The sequence below is a fragment of the Microtus ochrogaster genome, chromosome 8, assembly GCF_000317375.1.
Source record: "Microtus ochrogaster isolate Prairie Vole_2 chromosome 8, MicOch1.0, whole genome shotgun sequence".
NCBI classification, from domain to species: Eukaryota; Metazoa; Chordata; class Mammalia; order Rodentia; family Cricetidae; genus Microtus; species Microtus ochrogaster.
Window position 1 is genome coordinate 1,485,381 of NC_022015.1, and position 23,654 is coordinate 1,509,034.

The 23,654-nt window shown below is 42.9% G+C and overlaps 1 protein-coding gene across 1 annotated transcript; it reads left to right on the top strand.

Annotated features, from left to right (window-relative positions):
• Positions 1–2,840: 2,840 nt before the first annotated feature.
• Positions 2,841–21,891, top strand: Wee1 (WEE1 G2 checkpoint kinase). Its single transcript, XM_005350990.2, has 11 exons — positions 2,841–3,632; positions 4,927–5,132; positions 6,962–7,022; positions 7,145–7,317; positions 7,670–7,791; positions 10,992–11,138; positions 14,331–14,426; positions 15,210–15,295; positions 15,741–15,911; positions 16,625–16,770; positions 20,582–21,891. The coding sequence occupies exons 1-11, from the start codon at positions 3,057–3,059 to the stop codon at positions 20,736–20,738; spliced, it is 1,941 nt and encodes a 646-aa protein (XP_005351047.1). The 5' UTR covers positions 2,841–3,056; the 3' UTR covers positions 20,739–21,891.
• Positions 21,892–23,654: the final 1,763 nt, after the last annotated feature.

A 23,654-nucleotide genomic window follows, 5' to 3' on the forward strand; every position in this document is an offset into this window, starting at 1 on the left:
CAGAGGCAGAAGGACGGGGACCACACTCCGCTATCACAGTGTAATTACAGTTTGGGCTAGTATATGAGAAGACACATCAGACAGCTGTGGTTCACAGCACCAGCTGGGATCTCAGGAAGTCCCCCATGCTGGATATTAGTTAAAATGGGCTGCTATTAAAAATGCAGCTTATCAGGGCTTGAGAGATGGCTCAGAGGGTGAAGGTCTTTGCAGTGTAAGCCTGACAAACCTGAATTTGTTCCCTGGAATTCATGCAAAGGTTGATGACCCTCATGTACCACAACACACTTGTATGGTGGCATGTGTACAAACACACTGGAATTCATGCAAAGGTTGATGACCCTCATGTCCACACCACACTTGCATGGTAGCATGTGTACAAACACACTGGAATTCATGCAAAGGTTGATGACCCTCATGTACTACAACACACTTGCATGGTGGCATGTATACAAACACACTGATAATTCATGCAAAGGTTCATGACCCCCATGTCCACACCACAGCATGCTTGCATGTGCACATACACACTGATAAGTCATTTCTGAGATGGGCTCTTACTGCATAGGTCCGGAATCACAGGGATCTGCCTGCCTCCACCTCCTAAGTGCTGGAATTAAAAGTGTGTGCCACCCAACCTGCCAATAGTAATAATTTAAAAATTTAGCTTGGAGCCGGGTGATGGTGGCGCACGCCTTTAATCCCAGCACTCGGGAGGCAGAGGCAGGCGAATCTCTGTGAGTTCGAGACCAGCCTGGTCTACAGAGCTAGTTCCAGGACAGGCTCCAAAGCTGCAGAGAAACCTGTCTAGAAAAACAAACAAACAAACAAAAATTTAGCTTGGAAGCTGAGCCTGATGCCTCACACTTGTAATTGAAGGATTACAAAATGCCCAAAAGCTTCATGTGAGCTGAGATACTGCAGCAGAGGAGTTGACAAGATGATAAATTTTACCCACAAGGTCAACATACCAACAACCTCCTTTGGTATTTACAACCTTGAGACAATTTAAGCAGAACAGATGTGCAGATGGAAACTTCCACGCAGAAGTTCCTTTTTCTGTCCTAAGCAACCCTAAAATCCCCTGATCCACGGTGCAGTCTCCACTCCTGAGGAGACTCGGCTGGCCTTCGTTGTTCTGAAGACAAGACAATCTGCTTCTTTTGAGGTTGGTCTTTATTATTTTCAGATCACTTGATCAGTCCTGATCTAATAGAACCGATCCAGCCAGCACTTGGGAGTCAAATGGATTTCTGTGAGTTAGAGGCCAGGGCCACACAATGAAACTCTTATCTTGTAAAAAATGGCCAGTCAACCAACCAACCAATCACCCTGGCCTGGCAGGGTGTGCTAGAATCCCAGCACTCTGGAGGTGGAGGTAGGGAGGAGACTTGCCAGGAGTTCAATTAATCTGGGCTACATGACAAAGTTCGGCTTCAAAAAAAAAAAAAAAATTAAATCAGTTGGAGTTTTCAGCCTCTGAAGTGTTAAAACAGCATACACAATATCACAAAAACTAATTCTCATAACTGCAATAAAAGACAATAGAAATAAGTATGAATAGCTATTTTCTAGACAGTGTAAATCTAATCAGGAAACATTAAATTTTCTACAGATATCCTCAATTTTACTAGCTCTAATTGTTAGCAAAAAAGAAAATTACTTTTTTGTAGGACAATCTGGTCTTGATTCCCACTCCAGCAATGAATGGTAAAACAAAATAACAAAAGCCCTAAAATAAGTCATAATAATGAGAGCGTACAAATTAAGTACACACGTGTGTATGTGTATTTATACTAAGAGACAGATCAAATTACGGTTTGACAAGATAGTGGGAAATTTTATTTTTCCTGAATTTTTTTTTTTGTTTTTAGAGATAGGGTTTCTTTGTGTAACAGCCCCAGTTTTCCTGGAACTTGCTCTGTAGACCAGGCTGGCCTCCAAGTCGCAGAGATCCGCTTGCCTCAGCCTGCCCAGGGCCGGAATTAAAGGGGTGCGCCATCACTGCCCGGTATTTCCTGCAATTTTTTTTTTTTTTGTAACAGCACCATTACAGAGCACAATGGCTTTGAACTCTGATCCCCCTGCCTCAGCTTCCAAACTGCTGAAATTACAGGTGTGTGCCGGTAGTTTCCTTAGGTTTTGTTTGTTTTTTCTCCTAGGGCCAATCAGGCCAGCACGTTCTCACGTGCTAGCGAACAAATATAAACACCAGGGCAGCGCGGTGGGCCCTGGGTCTGGTGCGGGACTCAGGGCTGAAGAGGCCGCCTTAGAGGACGTCCAGAGCACGGTCACCGTTTCCGACTCAGACCGCCACTCCGGAACGCCTAGAACGCCCCAGGGGTCGGACCTCAGAACACGGGCTTGGGCCAGGCTTCTGGCCGTCCCTAAGGGCTGCACGGTGCCCGGATGCTTCGGAACCCGGGGACAGAGGCTGAGCCACGCAGACCACGCCCGGGTCGGAGACACGCTCCCACGGCCCTCCGCCCGGACCGCCTCCCGGCAGGCTCCGCTCACTCGGGCGGGGAACGCAGACGGGCGTCTGTGCAGTCCGGGCTCGCTGATTGGTCCGCGACGCCGCGACACGCCCAGGACTGGCGGCGCGCCGCGGCTCCCGGGCCAGCGATTTCGCGCCAAAATCGCGTAGCTGGGCCCGCCCCTGCGGGCTACGTCGCGCCTCCCCTGTTTTTTCAAACCCCGGGCTGGGCGGGATTGGTGGGCTGGGCCGTCACGTGGTTAACGGTCGCGGGAAGCCGCGGAACGCGAACTTGCGGCCGAACTTGCGGAGACCTTTGCCTGCTACCTGGACCGGTCAGTGTCCACTGGGCGGTCCGCGCCGCAGCCGTCGGCGTCGCGGCGTTGGGAGCTTGGAGCTCCTCGGAGCCGCCGCCCCGGGTACCGCCGCAGCCACCAAGCAGGCCTGCTGCAGCCTGAGCCCGGCGCGCCCGATCGCACGTGGCGGACCCGCCCCCTGTGCCTGCCGCGACCTGGACACCGCCGGCCTGTGTTCGCCCGTCCTCCGCTCTCCCGTGCTCCGCCGGGACTGCAGCCGGGAGATGAGCTTCCTGAGCCGACAGCAGCCGCCGCCCACCCGCCGCGCTGCGGCCGCCTGCAGCCTGCGGCAGAAACTCATCTTCGCACCGGGCAGCGACTGTGAAGAGGAAGAGGAGGAGGAGGAGGAGGAAGGCAGCGGCCACAGCACCGGGGAGGACTCGGCCTTCCAGGAACCCGATTCGCCGCTGCCCTCCGCGCGCAGCCCCGCCGAAGCCGAGGCCGAGCGCCGCCGCTCGCCCGGCGCCGAGCCCAGCAGTCCCGGGGAGCTGGAGGACGATCTGCTGCTGGGGGGCGGCGGCGGGGGCGCGGAGGCGGCGGGCGCCGGCACCGAGGGCGACTCCTGGGAGGAGGAGGGGTTCGGCTCGTCGTCCCCCGTCAAGTCACCGGCCACCGCCTACTTTCTGGGCACTTCGTTTTCGCCGGTGCACTGCGGCGGCCGGGGGGATGCGTCCCCGCGGGGGTGTGGGTCGCCGCGGGCCATGGATGGCCGCTGCTCGCCGCTGCCCGGCTATCCCAGCACCCCGCCGCACAAGACGTTCCGCAAACTACGACTGTTCGACACGCCGCACACGCCCAAGGTACGCGGGGACCCGGGACACCCGGTTTCAGGGCCTTTATAAAAATAAGAAACAACAAAACCGCGGCGCTGCAGCCGAGCGCGCCGCTGTTGGGGTTCGGTTACATAACCGCCTCGCCGCACCCCTCTCGTCCTGCGCCGCCACCAAAAAAAAAAGTTGGCAGCCCCTCTTTTTGGCTCTGCCCAGAGGTTGTCGGTTAAGATTATGTAACTGAACAATGGGCCTGGGCTGTAACTTCTTCATCTTACAAAGGGGTTGGTCCCCGCCGTCCAGGTGGCTGAGGAGGTGGCCCCGGTGGCGCGGTGTGCGAGACTGCCGGCTTGGGGCGGGCCACCTGGCACTACGAGCCATATGGTGCCATTTAAACCCGGTGGTCGGGCCTGTAATTTGGGGAGCCCGGGTAGAAGGAGTTAGGCTTATTAAAGGGGTTTTTCTCCTTCTGTACTTCTGGTTTCGTGTTGCCCTCTGGGAGTTCTCTGCGTTTACAGCCGCAGAGTCATGAACACCCCAGGTAGCTTTTGATTGTCTTTCGGGACTTAGTATTAGCGAAGCTTTGTGTTTACCCTGGGGTTTGCTCTGAGGGTTTGTTGGCCTATGTGTTAAAATGAAGGTGTCTTAGAGAAGTGTGTGGTCAGCACCCCTCCGGAATAGCCCGTGTACGTGTACACTATCACTAGTAACACTTGAGAAGACACACACACACACACACACACACACATTAAGACATTTCTCCCAAATTAAGACAAACATGCCCCTTAAGTTTAACATGGAAAGGGAGTCGGTGTTTGCAGATTTCCACGCACCCTTAGTCATAACCCTCGAGAAAACGTGTGTTTTGGAGCGTTGCTATTTTATTAGCGGACTTGCCCAAGGCATGGTTCTTATAGTAGTGGGAGGAGTCCAGTGAGGCCGCCTTCCAAAGCCCTCTTGAGGTGGAAGTAGGGACTTTTTCAGACCTATCGCTTTTATTTTTAGAATGTTGAAAGAGCTTGTTAATTTTTAGCCACTGATATAAAGTTGGTTTTAGTCGCTATAAATGTTCCTTTTAAGGACTTGGTTCCGGTTTTTACTTTGCTATCTTTTACAGATAGTGTGCAACCTGACCCCTAAGTCAGCCACTGTTTATTTTACTTGAAATGTGCGGAAGGCTTGTGTATTGCCCATCCCTTGTTCTTTTCTTTCCCCAAGTCGGGTAGTGGGACCTGTCCTTCACTATGTGATGCTTTCGACTACATCAGCCACCTAGAAAGGCCAGTTGAAGGCTGTGTCCTGAAGATTGTTTTTCCTTTCATAGAGTTTGCTTTCCAAAGCTCGAGTAATTGATTCCAGCTCTGTTAAACTCCGGGGTAGTTCTCTATTCATGAACACAGAAAAATCAGGAAGAAGAGAATTCGACACCCGGCAAACTCTTCAAGTGAATATTAATCCTTTTACTCCGGATCCTGTATTGCTCCATTCCTCAGGACAGTGTCGCGGGAGAAAGAGAGCATATTTTAATGAGTAAGTCTTTACAGTTTGGGTCTTCTGTACACCTAAGCGGGGTTCCATGTACTGTTCAGTTTGTACTGAGTGCGTGTTTCTGCTCTGAAAGGCTTCACTAATGAACATTAGCGCCCAGCTCTCAGGAGAGGGATGGATGGAGGGAAGAACTGGAGTAAGAAAGGAAAAGAATAGGGAACCTCGATTCCTGGGAAGATGGCTTAGCTGTTGAGAGCTCTTGCTGTTCTTGGGGTTCAGTTCTCAGGCACCTGAGTGATGCCTTAGAAATGGCTGTAACTGCCTCCAGGGGCTCCATTGCTCCTTCTGACCTCTTTAGGCCCTGGGCGTGTGTGCAATGCTCATACCTGCAAAAACTCTTATACACAAAAGGCCTAGACCAGGCATTGGTGGTGCATGCCTTTAATCCAAGCTTTTCTGTAGAGGCAGGTGGATCTCTTGAGTACAAGGCCAGTCTGGTCTACAATGTGATTTCCAAGACATCCACGACACAGAGCAACCCTGCCTTGAAAAAAGAAAACTAGAGTGTTAATTCATTAATTATTTTAATGTGCATTGCTGTTTTGCCTGCATGTGTGAGGATGTTGGGTCCCCTGTAACTGGAGTTACAGACAGGTGGGTGCTGGGAATTGAATCTAGGTCCTCTGGAAGAACAGCCAGTGCTCTTAACCAATGAGTTGTCTCTAACCCCAAGCCTAGATTTCTTGTCAGACATCTAATTTCAAGTAATTTGAGAGAATTGTTATTATTACACGTATTTATTTTGTGTGTGTGGAGGTTGACTTTAGGGACTTGATTCTCCTTCCACTGTGTGGGTCCCCAGGCTTGAACTCAGGTGTCAAGAGGTGACTAGAACCTTTACCCTCTGAGAGAGTGGTTTTCAACCTTACTAATACTGCCATAAAATTATTTTCATTGCTATGTCATAACTAATTTTGCTACTGTTATGAATCTAATGTAAATGTAAGTATCTAGTGTGTATTTTACATTACCCCAAAGGGATCTCGAACCATAGGTTGAGGACTGCTGCTTTGAGCTATCTTGATGGCAGGGATTTGATTTCAGAAATGCTTTAATTTTGGTCTGTGTAGCAGTAGTCTAGTTAGTGAGCATATCTCGGTAGGGATTTTTTCTTTTTGTTTCTTTTTTTGAGACTGGGTTTCTCTGTGTAACAGCTCTAACTGTTCCTGGAACTAGCTCTTGTAGACCAGGCTGGCCTTGAACTCACAGAGATCCACTTGCCTCTGCCTCCTGAGTGCTGGGATTAATGGCATATGTCACCACTGCCCAGCAGGGTTTTTTTTTTTTTAATCAGATGAGTCAAATTTTAGGGTTACAAAATTAACTATATGCTTTCTTTTTTTTTGTAGTGATATATCATATGTGTTTTAACAAATAAAGCTTTTCTGAAGATCAGAGAGTAAAACAGCTGCACTGATCAGCCATACAGACCAGGCAGTGGTAGCACACCTTTAATCCCAGTAGCCACTGTAGTTTGCCATAGAAACTGGGCAGTGGTGGTTGCATACCTTTAATCCCAGTACTAGAGAGGATAAATTTAAGATGGGAGGGCACAGGTTTCAGGCTCAGTCTCATTCTGAGCATTTCTGGAAGTAGGGTTGTCATTGTTAGACTGAGGTAGAGGTAAGAGCCAGTGGCTGACTGCTTTGCTTTTCTGGTCTTCAAGTTGAACCCCAATATCTGTCTCTGGGTTTTTATTAATCATGCTACATTTTTTTTCTATCCATTAAAAAATCTATTTCATTCTATAGTTATGTAAAGTTAATCTTAAATTGATGTATGTTCTGATAACATTTAATTCTTTTTTTTAGTTCCTCTGAAGACATGGAAGCCAGTGATTATGAATTTGAAGATGAAACAAGACCTGCTAAAGTAAATAGCTTTTTATAATTTAGTTAATATATGTCTACATGTCATATAAACAGTAGAACCTAGGGTAGAAAAATTTTTTAATTTTATATCTTTGTATTATAAATGGATATCCTATATTACAGAGAATTACAATTACTGAAAGCAATATGAAGTCGCGGTATGAAACTGAATTTCATGAGGTCGAGAAAATTGGTTCTGGAGAATTTGGTTCTGTGTTTAAATGTGTGAAGAGGCTAGATGGATGCATTTATGCCATTAAGCGATCAAAAAAACCATTGGCTGGCTCTGTTGATGAGTACGTATTAATCATTTCTGTCTTTTGTATTTTTTCTCCTTTGTTATTGGTAAACATTAAAGTTCTAGGTAACCAAATACCTAATGCTTTTGTTGATCTTATGTAGATTAGGCTAGCCTTGGTGAGCTCATTGTATGCTGATAATTTTAACTCCCCTTCTCCTGCCTCAATTTCCCTGATGGTTACAGTGTGTACTACTATGCCAGTTTCCATAATTCTTAGTTCTGTTAAATAAGACACCTTTTAGCATAATGATAGTTTAAAAGGTCATATTTACTTTATGGTGCTTCAGGTGATTTTATTTAGTCCTGAGTAGAAATGGTTTAACGCTCTGTTAATATTTTTCTTCTAGGCAGAATGCTTTGAGAGAAGTATATGCTCATGCTGTGCTTGGGCAGCATACCCATGTGGTTCGCTATTTCTCTGCGTGGGCAGAAGATGATCACATGCTTATACAAAATGAATATTGTAATGGTAAGTGATGTCATGTTCATTCATAAACTTTTGAGTTTAAAAAATAAAACACTGCCAGGCAATAGTGGCGCACACCTTTTATCAATCCCAGCACTCCAGGGAGGCAGAGACAGGCAGATCTCTGTGAATTCGAAGCCAGCCTGGTCTATGGAGCGAGTTCCAGGACAGGCTCCACAGGTAAAGAGAAACCCTATCTCGAAAACCAAAAAGAAAGAAAGAAGCACCATGGGAATATTTATTACGATCTTTCTGGTTCCCTTTCTCTTGTATCTGTGTGTGACATTTTTAAGATAGAGTCTTGCTATGTAACCCTAGCTGGCTTGGAACTCACAGAGATTCTCATGCTTCTGCATGCCCAAAGTGCAGATTAAAGACATGCACTACCTTACCTGACTCCCTTTTTCATCTCTCATCCAGAAGGGTAACATGGATTTCAAGTTGGAAGCCTTAGCCCCTCTGTGACATCTGTTAACATTCCTCAGTAGGAGAACTTGTTCTATTTATATGCTTGCTACTCAGTGCTGAGCTTCATGAGAAGACAGCATACTAGTATGCCTTCCCATATTGTATATTTTCCTGAGCACACAGGAAAGATTATCTTAGTCTATTCTCTTCGGCTGTACAAAAATAATACAGTGAGATGAGGCGATTATAATAAATTTGTTTCTCTGTTTTGGAGGAAGGGAAGTCTAAGAACAAGACGTGAGCATCTGAGGTGGTCCTTCATGCTGTATCTTTGCATGTAGAATGTAGGGTTTCACTGTATATTCTTGGATGAAGCTCTATATATGCAGACTAAATTGGCCTTCCTGGGTGCTGGGATTAAATGCATGTGGTACCACCCCTGGCCCTTTTATTTTTCAATGGCAAATTTCACGACAGTCCTTTTGTGGTGCTAGGGTTTGACTGAGAGCTCCTTGACTCCTCTCCGTGCCCTGCCTCTGAGCTGTGTCGTCAGTTCTTTGTGTGCGTTGTGCTGTGACTGGTATCACTAAGCAGTTAGCTAGGACTCTAGCCAAGGCAGACCTTGATCTTAAGATATTCCAGGAGACTAGTACCACGAGACCAGACTTAATTTCACATTAATCCCTTCTTGAAGGTACAGCTCTCTATTTACTGTTTACTAGGGCCCAGATTTCAATACTTGAAGTTTGGGATACACATTCAAATAATAAAGTTGTTTCCAACAAATTTCACTGCATTTAGCTTTTGCATTTTGTGAGCTTCTAACATTGATGTTGGTTTCTCATAAAAGGACAATGACTCCATTCATCTAAATTTAGCCATTTCTTGAAGCCATTCTGAAATCCTGCTTTATCCACCATCTGTCCAGTCTAGTTTAAAGCTAGAATTCATTAATACATCTGTATTAAGTAAGTTATGTTCTTTTTCCTTTTTTTTTTTTTTGGTTATTTTTTTTGAGGCAGGGTTTCTCTGTGTAGCCCAAGATGTCCTTGAACTCACAGAGGTCAGCCTTCCTCTGCCTCCAGGGTGCTGAGATCAAATGTGTGCACCACCTAGCTGAGCCCACACTTTTGGGTTGTTTCCATTTTTAAGTTGTTTCCATAAAGATTAAAGAAATGGCCTGGCGGTGGTGGCGCACGCCTTTAATCCCAGCACTCGGGAGGCAGAGGCAGGCGGATCTCTGTGAGTTCGAGACCAGCCTGGTCTACAGAGCTAGTTCCAGGACAGGCTCCAAAGCCACAGAGAAACCCTGTCTCGAAAAAAAAAAGATTAAAAAAATGTATTGTTTAGGGAGCCCCCAGAGGGGGCCCAGTGGGTAAGAATGCTTGCTGTGCAATTACAAGTACTAGAGTATAAAGTCCAGCATCTACATAAAAGTTAGAATTGCTGAATTTGCCTCAGACTCCCCCCAACCCCCCCCCCAGCTCCCAGGGAGGCAGAGACAGAAGCATCACTGGGACTTACTGGTTTGTAATATAGCTGAGACAGTCAATCAGCGAGAGACTTGCTCAAATGTGTGGGAAGACACCAAGACCCTTTTCTACCTTCCAGATGTACACACATAAGAGCATTGACTTATACATACATACACACACATATATATGTATACGTGTGTGTGTGTGTGTGTATATATATATATATATAAAGACAAATGTAGCTGGGTGTGGTTGTGCACACTTTTAATCTTGGCACTCGGGAGGCAGGAAGATCTCTGAGTTCAAGGCTAGCTTAGTCTATAAAGCAAGTTCCAGGACAGCCAAGGCTGTTGCACACATAAATCTTGTCTCAAAAAACCAAAAAGACAAAAGGAGATGTAGCTGAATGTGGTGGTGGTATTCTAGTACTTGGGAGTCAGAGGCAGATGGATCTTTGAGTTTGTAGCCAGCCAGGAGGGCTACATAGAGACCTGTCTTTAAAAAAAAAAAAAACAGAAATAGAAGTTTTAGAAACACTTGATGGTAAGGTTTATTCTTGTTCATCTTCATAAATAACTAGCAGTCTAGTAGTTTATGAATCACTAAGTCATATAGGTAGTAAAGACCTTTCCTTATTTAATCAGTTTCTTAGTTTATTTAGAGTTAGGTTCTCACTATCTCTGCCTATGTAACCTACTGTGTAGACCAGGCTTGCCTCAAAATCACAGATATCTGCCTGCCCCTATCTCCAAAGTGCTAAGATTAAAGGTATGTACCACCATCCCCTGCTCTTGTTCCACTCCAGAGGTTTCCCCCTCAGAAAGAGAAACTGCTGGTTTACTCTGAGAAAGTGAACTGAATTGGTTGTTGAAGTTAATAAGTTAAAAGAAAGTTTAAATTTTTTTCCCCCTTGGCGCTGAGGATTTAACCTAGGACCTATCCATGTTCATTAGGCATTGAATCCTTTTTACATTTGAAGACTGTCTTCTGAGTTGCCAAGGCTACCCTTAAAACTCATTTTGTAGCCACAGCTGGCCTCAAACTCATGATCCTCCTGCCTTAGATTCCCAGATAGCTGGTATTATGTTACTACATCACCAGGCCTAGTGTTAAATTCTATTTTCTATATTTGTTAGTATATTTTATACTAAAACAATAAATAAAAGTTGATATCCCGAGCAAGTTGAAGAGGGGGATTCTATAAAATGTAATTTTCTTGGTGGAGAATTGCAGTTGTTCCATATAGAGAGAAGGGAAAAAAGGTTTTTTTGTAAATAAGGGGAAAATGAAAAAAATGTTAATTTTTGCTGTCTTTGTTAGGTGGGAGTTTAGCTGATGCTATAAGTGAGAACTACAGAATCATGAGTTACTTTACCGAGGGAGAGCTGAAGGATCTGCTTTTGCAAGTTGGCCGGGGCTTGAGATACATACACTCAATGTCTTTGGTTCACATGGATATAAAACCTAGTAAGTATTCCAAATACTTGGCTGTGCTGTTTGGAACCTGGGTATTGGAAATAAATTACTTCATTGTAGCAATATGAAAATACTAGTATTGATTTATGATGGGAAGACTAGACCACCCCCACCTCCAGCCCCCAACAGGCCTAAATATTTCATAGTTGATTCATTTAAACTAGTAGATACCATACTGTGTGTCTGATTATCATTTTCCCTTTTCAGGTTTTACCCTTCTACTCTTTTTTTCCTTTTTAATATATAATTTTTTATTTGCTGTTCATTGGTGTTTTGCCTGCGTGTATGCCTGTGAGGGTCTCAGAAGTCCTGAACTGGATTTACAGACAGATGTAAGCTGCCATGTGTGTGCTAGGAATTGAACCTGGTTCCCTGGAAGAACTGCCAGTGCTCTTAACCACTGAACCATTTCTCCAGCCCCTCTACTTTAAAATTACACGCTTAACCCTACAGATAAACTTCTCTGTTTAACCAATTGCTTTCTTGCATTTTTAGTTTATGTCTTTCTTATAGTTCCTGTAAATTGGAATTTAGAAGGGCTGATGAATTCAAACTAATTATTTCAGGCAAGGTGCTTTTCTTATACAGCAACAACAAAAACAAACTAGTTAGCTGGTATGGTGCACACACCTTTAATCCCAGCACTCAAGAAGCAGAGGCAGGTGGATCTCTCTGAGTTTGAAGCCAGCCTGGTCTACACAGTAAGTAGCAAGACTGTCAGGGCTGTTACACAAACCCTGTCTGGGCAGGGTGAGCAACTAATTTTTAATTTAGTTTAAATTAGTCTTGGAGGCTAGACAAGCATGTTGGATAACCTGAAACTGAGGCATTTGTGAACCACTTTGTAGGTGCTAGCACCAAATCCCAGTTATCTACAATATAGCAGTAAATAAAAACTCTTGGTTTTTCAAACAAGGTTTCTCTCTGTAATTGCCCTAGCTGTCCTATAACTATCTCTGTAGACCAGGCTGGCCTCGAACTCACTGAGATCTGTCTACCTCTGCTTCGCGAGTCCTGAATTAAAGGCAAGCACAACCACTGCCTGGCACAGTAAGGACTCTTAACCATTGATCCATCTCTATATCCCGACAAGTCCCTTTAATTTGGATTTTACAGATTAAAAAATTTGTTTTTATTAAACATGTTGGTTTGATAAAATTTAAGTAGATTTATACAACTTGTGAGTTACAGTTAAATTATTTTCACCTGACTAAAGTTATTTTTTTAAAGGAGTTAAAAAAACAAGTATGGTGTACGCACTTTTTATACCAGCACTTTAGGAGCAGAGGCAGGAGAATCTCTGGGATTTGGAAGCCAAGCTTGGTTTATATAGTCCAGGCTAGCCACGACTGAACAAGTAAACCTCTATCTCAAAAAAAAAGGAAGAAATGTTTGGATATAGGTATGAGATCAGACTATAAGGTTAGGCAGTACTGCTGTATCTTATATTAAGCAGCAAATACAATGAATCTTTGTATAACAAGGTTCAAAGGCTAGAAATACTAAGGGACATAAAGGAATTTTGTTGGGGTGGTTTGTGGTACTGAGGTTGAAAAAATTCAAAATTACAAATATCACCATGAATATATTGTCCTATAAAGTGAAACTTCACAGATGAGTAATAATCATGCTATACTAAAATCGATGTAATATTGATAAATCTATTAAAATGAAATACACTGGTCTGGAGAAATGGTTCAGTGGGTAAAAAGTGCTTGCTGTGCAATCATGAGGACCAAAGTTCAGATCTTTAACACCTGTGTAAAAGCTGAGTGCAGAAGTTTGCATCTGTAACCCCACATAGGAGTGAGATGAGGACAGAGACTGGTGGGTTCTAGGAACTTGATGGCCAGCCAGTATAGCCAAAACTAAAAGTTCCAGGTTCAGTGAGAAACCTTATCTCATAAAGTAAGATGAAAACGATGGAATAAGACTTGACATTAATCTCTAGCCCACATACCCATATGTCATACACCCACATACCGAAAAACAAATATGCCATTCAGACTTAAGTCAGTTATGAGGTGATTTTTAAGAAAAAGAAGTATTGTTTGTAGCAGGAAATAAGCCATAAACAATATTGGGATGTAGGTACTGGATAGTAGCTAAATGACCCATCCTTCTTTTCCAGCCTGATAACATCAGATTAAAATTGTGGCTGGAGAGAGATCCTTTGGCAGTTTAAGAGCTCTTGTTCTTGGAAAGAACCCAGCACCCACCTGGTGGTTCACAACCATCCATAATTCCATTTGCACAGGAAGCAATGCCTTGTTTTGACCTCCATGGTCAATGACCACACATGGTACATATACATACATGCCGGGAAAAACAATCACGCATAAAATAAAATGAGTAAATCTAAAATATAAGATTAGTGGGTCCTTTTTTTTCAGCATTGAATTATTATTAGTTTTTATATTATTTCTAAGTTAATAGAGTACTAAAGATTAATATATAAGCAAAAAGGGTCTTGGCAGTGACTCCCAAATGTTTAGAGGTCATTGCTAAATTAAAAAAAAAATATTCCCTACTGTGTGGTCGTGACATATACCTTTAATGCCAGCACCCAGGAAGGTGAGGCTGGCAGATCTCTGAGTTCATAGCCAGCCCCATCTACAGAGTGAGTTCTAGGTCAGGCTTCAAAGTTACACAGGAAACCCTGTCTCTGTAAACCAAAACAAATATACATACATACATATATATTACCCAGGTGTAGATCCTCATCTTTATCCCTTGAGGTTGTTATTCTCACTAAGATTGGGTTGGAAAAAAATATGCGTTTTTAAGATTTTCTGGATGGATGATTTTCTGTGATTTTTTTTTTTTTCCTCCTTGCACCATGCAGTTTCTGAGGATTGAACTCAGGTTGTCAGGCTTGGTAGCAAGTACCCACTGAGCCATCTCACCAACTTTATCGATTTTAATTTTTTTTTAAATCTTTGTGTGTGTGTGTGTGTGTGTGTGTGTGTGTGTGTGGTGTGTTTCTTTATGAGATAGGATTTCCTCTGTGTAACAGATCTGTCTGTCCTGGGATTTGATTTGTAAACTAGGCTTGGCCTTGAACTCTCTGAGATCCACCGCCTCTGCTTCCTGAGTTCTGGGATTAAAAATGTATACCACCATGCCTGGCTTTATTGGTAGTTTTTATATTTGGCCTTGTTTGTTAATATTGTTATTCAACAGGTAATATTTTCATATCTCGAACCTCAATCCCGAATGCTGTCTCTGAAGAAGGAGATGAAGATGACTGGATATCCAACAAAGTTATGTTTAAAATAGGTAAAACTTTTGTTAACTGTTATGATAACTTATGTTAAAGTTAAGAGGGGTTGGGGGGTTGGTTGTGTGTAAGTGTAGTGTGGACATGGTGGGCACGCGTGTGCAACAGCACGTGTGGATATTAGAGGACAGGCTTAGGTGTTAGTCCGCATGTTCCCTCTTGTTTCATGTTGGGGTCTTTTGTTTGTTGTACCCTGTTTTGGATTCCGGACTAGCTGGCCTGTGAGTTCCTAGGATTTTCTTGTGTCCGCTTCCCATCTCAAGGTAGTTCTGGGTTTGCAGACATGTGCTCCTCTGTTGGCTTTTACATGGGTTCTGGGAATCTGAACTCTGCTCCTTACTCTTGATAAGTACCTTCTCCACTGAGCCATCTCCATAATCCTCTTTTTGAGTGTTTGCCTTAATATAAATGCATCATGTATATGCTTAGTGCCCAAGGAGGCCAGAAGAAGCATTCCCAGAGACTCAAGTAACAAGTAGTTTTGAGCTACTATGTGCATGCTGGGAACTGAATGTTGGTTCTTGACAAGAGCAAGTGCTCTTATCTGGTGAGCTATCATCTCTCCAGTCCATATTTATATACTTTGAAACAGCATTACATGCATCTCAGTATGCTTCTTTGAACTTGCTGTGTAGCCTGGATAGCATCTACCCTGAGTCCTAGGATTACAGGCATGTGTTACCATGCCTGGTTTGTGTGGTTATAGATACCAAGCCAGGGCCTTGTGCATGCTGGGTGAGTGCTCTGCTAACTGAGCTATTGTACTTTTCTAAACCGTCTAGGTGATCTTGGGCATGTAACAAGAATCTCTAGTCCACAAGTTGAAGAAGGTGATAGTCGTTTTCTAGCAAATGAAGTTTTACAAGAGGTAATTATTTTTCCTTTGTTTACAGTACTTTCTTTGTCCCACTTAGGCAGTTGTCAGAAGAATGATTATGTTGTATTTACTGAGGAAATGAAAGGTAGATTATGAAATATTGTACCACGTGACATCTAATTGTTTAGTCTCCTTGCTCTTCTCTCCATACACATTGTCTGCATATGCATCTCCAGCGGGCAGGATACTTGGTTCAGAGCATGTCATTGGGCATCTGATAAAGCAGCATCTATTTTTAGATATGTACTTAACCCCTACCCCAGTTTATTATTTGTAATTTAAAAAAAAGTCAGCATCCTCCTAAATTTAGCAGCTTATTTCCTGAATAGATGCTTAAATGTGGCATTGAAAGGTTTTTAATGTGATTTTACCTAGACCATCATTGTGTACAATATTTTATTTTGACCACTAACTTTTTTTCTTTTAAATTTTACAGAACTATAGCCATCTACCGAAAGCAGATATTTTTGCTCTTGCTCTCACAGTTGTATGTGCTGCTGGTGCTGAACCCCTACCCCGAAATGGAGACCAGTGGCATGAAATCAGGCAGGGTCGATTACCCAGAATTCCACAAGTGCTTTCCCAGGAGTTGACAGAGTTGCTAAAAGTGAGTGTTGTAGCCAGACGTTTCCTGTCCCTACCACCAGAGACTCAGAGGATTAATATTTCTCAAATTCTCTATCAGTAGCTCAGGCTTGTTACTAGCTAACTCTTACATTTAAATTAACCCATTTCTATTAATCTGTGTATTGCCATGTGACTCATGATTTTACCTGTCTTCTACATGTGTCTTGCTTCCTGGACTGCCACTAGCATCTCTCTCGACTCCACCCTCCTTCCTTCCATCATTCTCAGTTTAGCTTTCCCGCCTAACTTCCTGCCCAGCTACCAGCCTGTTAGCTTTTTACTAACCAATGAGAATAATATATGTTCATACTATAGAAAAGGATTGTTCTAAGTAGTAGTCTTTCTTGTTTGGTTGGGTATTCTAGAGACAGGGTGTCTGTAGCTCGTCCTGGGAACTATATAGACCAGGCTAGCCTCAAACTCAGGTCTGTCTGCCTCTGCTTGCTGAGTACTGGGACCTAAGGGCATGCACCTGGCCATAAGTAGTAGATTTATTTTTTGTTTTGTTTTCCAAGACAGAGTTTCTCATTTCTCTGTGTTGCCATGGCTGTCCTGCAACTCTGTAGTTCAAGGCTGGCCTTGAACTCAGAGATATACCTGCCTCTGCCTCCCAGTGCTAGGATTAAACACACGTGCCCCCATGCTCAGCTATAAGTAGTAGTTTTTAATCACAATTTTGCTTTTGTTTCTCAGGTTATGATTCATCCTGATCCAGAGAAAAGGCCTTCAGCGATGATGCTGGTGAAGCATTCAGCGTTGCTGTCTGCATCAAGAAAGAGCGCAGAGCAATTACGAATAGAATTGAATGCTGAGAAATTCAAAAATTCTCTTTTGCAGAAGTAAGTAGATTTTTTTGTTGTTATTGTTTTTTTTTAATTTTTTAAATTTAATTCTCATTGATTCTCAAATTCTGAGAGATCCTTTAGGGTTTTTGTCAAACTTTGCAATTACGTACTTTAAGTGGGGTTTGGGCATTGTGACTCAGTTGGTAAGGTTTTCCCACATAAACATGAGAACCTGAGATTGTAAAAAGTTTATTACCAACCCATTCTTAAAAAGCTGGGCGTAGGGCTGGAGAGATGGCTCAGTGGTTAAGAGCATTGCCTGCTCTTCCAAAGGTCCTGAGTTCAATTCCCAGCAACCACATGGTGGCTCACAACCATCTGTAAAAGAGGTCTGGCGCCCTCTTCTGTTCTTCAGGCATACAGACAGAATATTGTATACATAATAAATGAATGAATGAATGAATGAATAATAAAAAAAGCTGGGCGTAGAGGTTTGTGTCTGTAATCTCAGCACTGAAGAGGCAGAAACAGGTTGGTCCTTACCAGCCCAGCTGAACCATCAAACTCTAGATTCAGTGAAAGAGGGCTGGAGAAATAGATGACTCAGCAATTAAGAGTATTGACTATCCTTCCATAGGACTGAGGTTCAATTTCCCAGCACCACATTGGAGACTCACAGGTGTTTGTGATTTCAGTCCCAGGGGACCCATTGCCCTCTCCTGGTCTCCTTGGCGCACACAGGAGTCATGGATATACATGCATATGAAGCAATCACCCATACACATAAATAATTTTTAAAAAGCTTTATGTTGCAAACGTTAAAGATTTTGGATGTCAATTGAGGAAGACGTGATGTTGACCTCTGGCCTCTGTATGCACTTGCACAAGTGTGTACTGTACAACTAGACACATGATAAATATTAAGGCTAAGTTGGGTGTGGTGACATAGACATGTGATCCCAGCTGTGTGGAGGCAAAGGCAGCAGGATCTCAAGTTCAAATTTTTCAACAGTGTTGAGCCTCAGCCTGGGCAAGTTGGTGAGAACCTGTCTCAGAAAGTAAAGGATCAGTGAGTGGTGGGGCACACTTTAATCCCAGCACTTGGGAGGCAGGGGCAGAGGCTGGAAGAGCTCTGTGAGTTAGAGGCCAGGCTAATCTACAGAGGGAGGTCACAGTCAGCAAGGATTGCAAAATGGGACTTAGCCAGCCAGTGCATGACTTTAATCCTAGCACTTGGGAGGCAGAGGCAGGCAAATCTTTGAGTTCAAGGCCAGCCTGATCTACAAAGTGAGTTCCAGAACAGCCAGAGTTATCTCATAGAGAAACCCTGTCTCAACCCTCCCCCCCCCCAAAAAAAAAGTGGATACTTAGTATTAAGAGTACTTAGCCCAGTGAACAAAGGTCCTGGATTCATCCCCAGCACAGAGGCCTGGGGAGAATGCTGTGGGATGTAAAGAAAGAGAAGGCTCAGTGGTAGAGCTTTTGTTTCCTAGGTTTTGTGACATTCTGTATTCAGTTTTCATGCTTTCGTGTAAGTGGTCATTTTCTCAAAGCTCTAAATCATGGTAGAAGCTGAATCAAACCTGTAAGATATTTCTCCCAGACTTTTACCAACATTAATGTTTTCCTACAGCATTTTCTTCAGCCTGTTGATGAAACTGTGAAATTAATGTCAATTATGTTGCTACATTTTTTTTTTTTAATTGAGTTGAGGCCAGCCTGGTCTAATAGGGAGTTCCAGGACAGCCAGGGCTACACAGAGAATTCCTGTCTTGATGAAGAGTAAGGTCTGGCCTCAACTCAGAGATCTACCTCCTTCTGCCTCTCTCTGCCTCTGCTATTAAATGCATGCATGCATCACTATAAAAGACTTAATTTTTGAAATAGGGTTTCTCATGAACCTGGAGCATGCCAGCTCATATAGACTTCTAGGCTGTCTGGGCAATCAGGATTCTCTTGTCTGCCTCACAGCTCTGAGATTACGGGCATGTGCAATTACACTTATACTGCTTCTCACCCCCATAGCTGAGGCTCTACCACTGAGCTAAATCTTCAGTCTTACCCTGCTTTCTGTGTGGGTGCTGGGGGTCCTCATGCTTATTTTTTTTAATTAGATTTCATTATTTTGTGTACGTGTATACACATGACATGTATTGATCTTTCTACCATGTGGATTCTGGTGATCAAAACTCCAAGAATGTCAAACACATGACATGTATTGATCTTTCTACCATGTTGATTCTGGTGATCAAAACTCAGGGTGTCAGACCTAGTGACAGGTATCCTCACCACTGAGCCTTATCACCAGCCCAGATGTGTCATACCATATAATGACATCTACACATCAGGGCTAGGGATTGAACACAAGTCTTTGCCTATGTTAGGCAAATTCTGTAGCATTAAGCTATACCCCTTTATTTTTTGAGGTAGTAATTCATCATATAGTCCTATAGTCTAGGCTAGTCTCAAACTCAGTATGTAGCCAAGGTTAGCCTTGAACTCCTCATCCTCTTCCCTCTATACCCCCAACCTCACCCCTTAGTGCTGGGATTGTAGGCATGTTTCTTTTTTTTTTGTTTTTGTTTTTCGAGACAGGGTTTCTCTGTGGCTTTGGAGCCTGTCCTGGAACTAGCTCTGTAGACCAGGCTGGTCTCGAACTCACAGAGATCCGCCTGTCTCTGCCTCCCGAGCGCTGGGATTAAAGGCGTGCGCCACCATCGCCCGGCAGCATGTTTCTTTTTTGAAATGGAACTCTCATGTCCCTAACTTACCTCAAAGTTACTATAGAAGAGGCTGACCTTGAACACCTTCTAATTCAATTTGCTATCATTTTGACTTTTAACTTGAAGAGGTTTTATGTTAAATAAGAATTTTATACTTAGATTCTAAAATTAAATTTTGTCCTTTGATATAAATTGAAGTGTAATTTGAAATTATTTAAGACCCAAAATTCTTGCTGTCTTTATAGTTTAATGCTAAAAGCACAAGTTATAAATTTGAGTATGTAAGCTAAAGCTCTGTTATATTTTTGTTTCTCAAGTGCATCTCAAAATAATTGATAGTATATGACAATTGTCCTAGTTAGCATTACTATTACTATGATGAAGCACCATGACCAAAACAACTTGGGAAGGAAAGGGTTTGTTTGACTTACATCCATTGTTCATTGAGGGAAGCCAAGCAGGAACTCAAAATGGCAGGAGTATTGCTTTCTGGTTTGCTTCTCATGGCTTACTAAGTCTGCTTTTTTTGTTTATTTTTTTCAAGTCAGGGTTTCTCTGTCTGACAGTCCTGGCTGTCCTGGAAATTGTTTTGTAGACCAGGCTGGCTTTTTTTTTTTTTAAACATTTATTTATTTATTATGTATACAATATTCTGTCTGTGTCTATGCCTGTAGGCCAGAAGAGGACACCAGACCCCATTACAGATGATTATGAGCCACTATGTGGTTGCTGGGAATTGAACTCAGGACCTTTGGAAGAGCAGGCAATGCTCTTAACCTCTGAGCCATCTCTCCAGCCCCGACCAGGCTGGCTTTGAACACACACATAGACACTTGTTTCTGCCTCTGAAGTGCTAGGATTAAGGGTGTGTGCTGCCACCCCACTAGCCCAAGGATGCATTACTCACAACAGGCTGGGTCCTTCCACACCAATCACTAATTAAGAAACAGGCTTGCCTACAGCCTGATCTTGTAGAAGCATTTTCTCACTTGAGGCTCCCTTCTGTCTGACCCTAGCTTATGTCAGGTTGTCATAAAACTGGCCAGCACAACAATTCAGTTTGTATTTGGCCTATAAGACTCTTTATAAGATTAATACAGTAGGTAAATAAAATGTATTGCTTCCTTTTTTATTTTTTTTAGAGAACTCAAGAAAGCCCAGATGGCAGCCAAAGTTGCAGCTGAGGAACGAGCACTCTTCACGGATCGGATGGCCACTAGGTCCACCACCCAGAGTAATAGAGCTTCTCGACTTATTGGAAAGAAAATGAACCGCTCTGTCAGCCTTACTATATACTGAACTGCTCACACCCCCCACTGCCCCCTCCAAAAAAAACTGTGACAAGAGGAAGCTAGGTTAAATCACTGCTAGAATTCGCTTTGCAATTTACTTTGTCTATTGGTAGCAGTAATTTTCCTGAAATGCCTTTTAGGACTTATGTGAATTACAGTTGAGAGCTATATTCTGACTTGGCTATGTCAGGCTTTTGTCTCATCTTCCCGTCTGTTTCATGTAGGATTTCAGTCACTGTTGGATGTTCCACCAGCTTTTGCAGCGTTAACCACTGTGTTGGGTGCTGCGTATCATTCACTATTGCAGTGTGATGGAAGGTATCTTTCCTAGCTGGGACCCTTAGAAAGGACTCAAGGCCCTTACTACGAACATCCTCTCCCTTCAAAAAGAGAACTGCTCAGAGACTCAGTACTACTACTCAGCCTCCGATGTACCTGTGTCAGTCTTACGTTTCTTTTTTCTATTGTGAATTATACTTGTATATCCAACTGGGAGCACTTTAGGCATTGTGTGTACATGGAATGGTCATTCTGTGGAAGCCTTGCCTTGTGAATTTGCTGCTATTTTAGTTTCCTCTTGCTGTAAGACTAGCATTAAACAATCATTGTTGTTAATAGGCTCTCTTTCAGAACAATTATGTGAAATGTGGAGCTGCTCTTCCTGAAGAGCAGCTTGCCTTTTGTTCTTTGGACTTTGAAGCTAGTGCACTGAAAAAGTGCTCCTGTCCCTCCATGTTTGAACGCTGTATTAATGTAATATAATTGTTACTGGTTTTGTAATTTTTTTTTCTTATAATGTCCTCTTTAAAACGTGTTTCCTTATGTCAAGTCTTGTACTTGGTTGTATAGTTAGCCTATTTTTAAATATTTTGCCCAGCTTCTCTTCAATGTTTGTGTATATAAACTGATCTTGGTAATACTGTACATAGCTGTTTGAAATGCCAGAATGACTTCTGATTATTCCAAATTTTACACAAAATACATTTTACATTTGGTTAGCTATTTGACTAACAAGGTTTGGCTAATATTAGATGTTGCCCTCCAAAAGGAAAAAAAAATGTCTTTGTTTTCCTATTAACATTGGTCTGAAAAATATTTGCACTTGTCTGTTTGACTTGTGTTTTATTAATATTGACTGGTGTATTAAAAGTCACTCTGTGCTTACCTTACTTGTCTAAATCTTCCTGGTGCCTGTTTTCTATTTTATATCCCCTCACTGCTGCATTGCAAAATATAGGATATAATGTATAAAGTGCTAAGAACAGAGTATGCTTTGCTCCTAGTTGCTGGCTCTTTGAAATAGGTTCTCACCTTGTAACCCACGGTGGCCTGAAACTTAACTCCCTCTAACCTCCATCCCAGTGCTGAACTTAAAACTCGTAATTCTTAATTTGATAGGATGTGGAGCTTACTGACTCTTTAATGGTGTGCTTTAGTGCATAGTTATATCTTGAGATTTCATGAAAGTTTTGAGTGTTTATTAGTATAATAATATATTTAAGCATATTGTATATCTTTGCATGTGACACTAGAAATGAGGTATAATTTAGAAAGGTTAAGTAGATAAAATACATATAATTCATAGCTTTTTAACTAGACTGAGGAAAGCTTATAGTTTTAAGAGGCTGGCTTGTGTGTGTGTTTGCACGCAAGACAACCCAGGGCCACCTTTTCCTTGCTAATCACTCCTAAACACCCAATGCCATTTATTTTAAAGATTTTATTTGTGTGCATGTTTTGTCTGTGTGTATGTATACCAGATCAGAAGAGGGCGTCAGATCCAACAGGTGATTGTAAGCTACCTAATGCTGGTGCTGGAAATGGAACATGGTCCTGTGCAAGTGCAGTAAATGCTCTTAACTGCTCAACCATCTCTCCAGCTGTTCTTGATATTTTTACAAATACTTAATGTGGCTGGGCAGTGGTGGTGCACACCTTTAATCCCAGCATTTGGGAGTCAGAGGCAGGTGGATCTCTGAGCTCAAGGCTAGTCTGGTCTACAGAGTAAGATCCAGGACAGCCAGGACTGTACAGAGATACCTTGCTTGGGGGAAAAAACCAAAACCTTATTTTGTGTGAGAGTGTTGAGGTGAATGCGTGTGATGTGCAGGTTCTTCCGCTGACTCGCCGAGCCACCTCCCTATCCCTAATGATGTAATTTGTTTGGTTTTGATTCTTTTAGACAGGGCTTTGTTTTGTCATTCAGACTGTCCTTAAACTCAGGACTCTTCTTAGCCTCAGTGCTGAGTTAGCAGTATTTGTTATTGTGCCTGGCCTTATGGCATCCTAAACTAAATTCAGAGCTGGATGTGGTAGTTTAGGCGTGAGTTCCTCTCAGGAGGGTAACGGGGGAAGACTGCCTTTAGTTCAAGGCCTGCTTGGGTAGCACAGTGAGCTCCATGCTAATGTGCAAACAGCTGTGAGAGGTGGATGGCCTGGGAAGACGGAGGAAGCAGAGATGGCTCAGCCTGGAACAGCAGCCCTTGAAGGCTGGAGCAATAGGATTGCTACAAGTTGCGAGGCAGACTGGCTATTTATTTAGCAAGACTTTGTCTCAACAGAAGAAAGGTCTAAAAAATGGATAGGCCAGGCATAGTGTCCCAACTCCTTTAAACCCAAAACAGGCAGAGGCAGGTGGGTCTTTGTGAGTTTGACACCAGCCTGGTCTATATAGTGACTTCTATGCCAGCCAGGACTACACAGAGACTGTCTCAGAGCAAAGAAAAGTGAATATTTGGTATCTTTTTTGGTTGTTTTTCAGTTTCCAAGGTACATTTTTCTAGTGCACTAGCTTTAAAGAAATATTTGAGTTTTTCATTAAGATTTTTGGTAATATTTCACATTCTTTGAACAGTGTTAGCTTAAGTATTAAACAATCTAATATTTGCTGCACAAAGGGAAATCTTTTTTTTTTTTTTTTTTT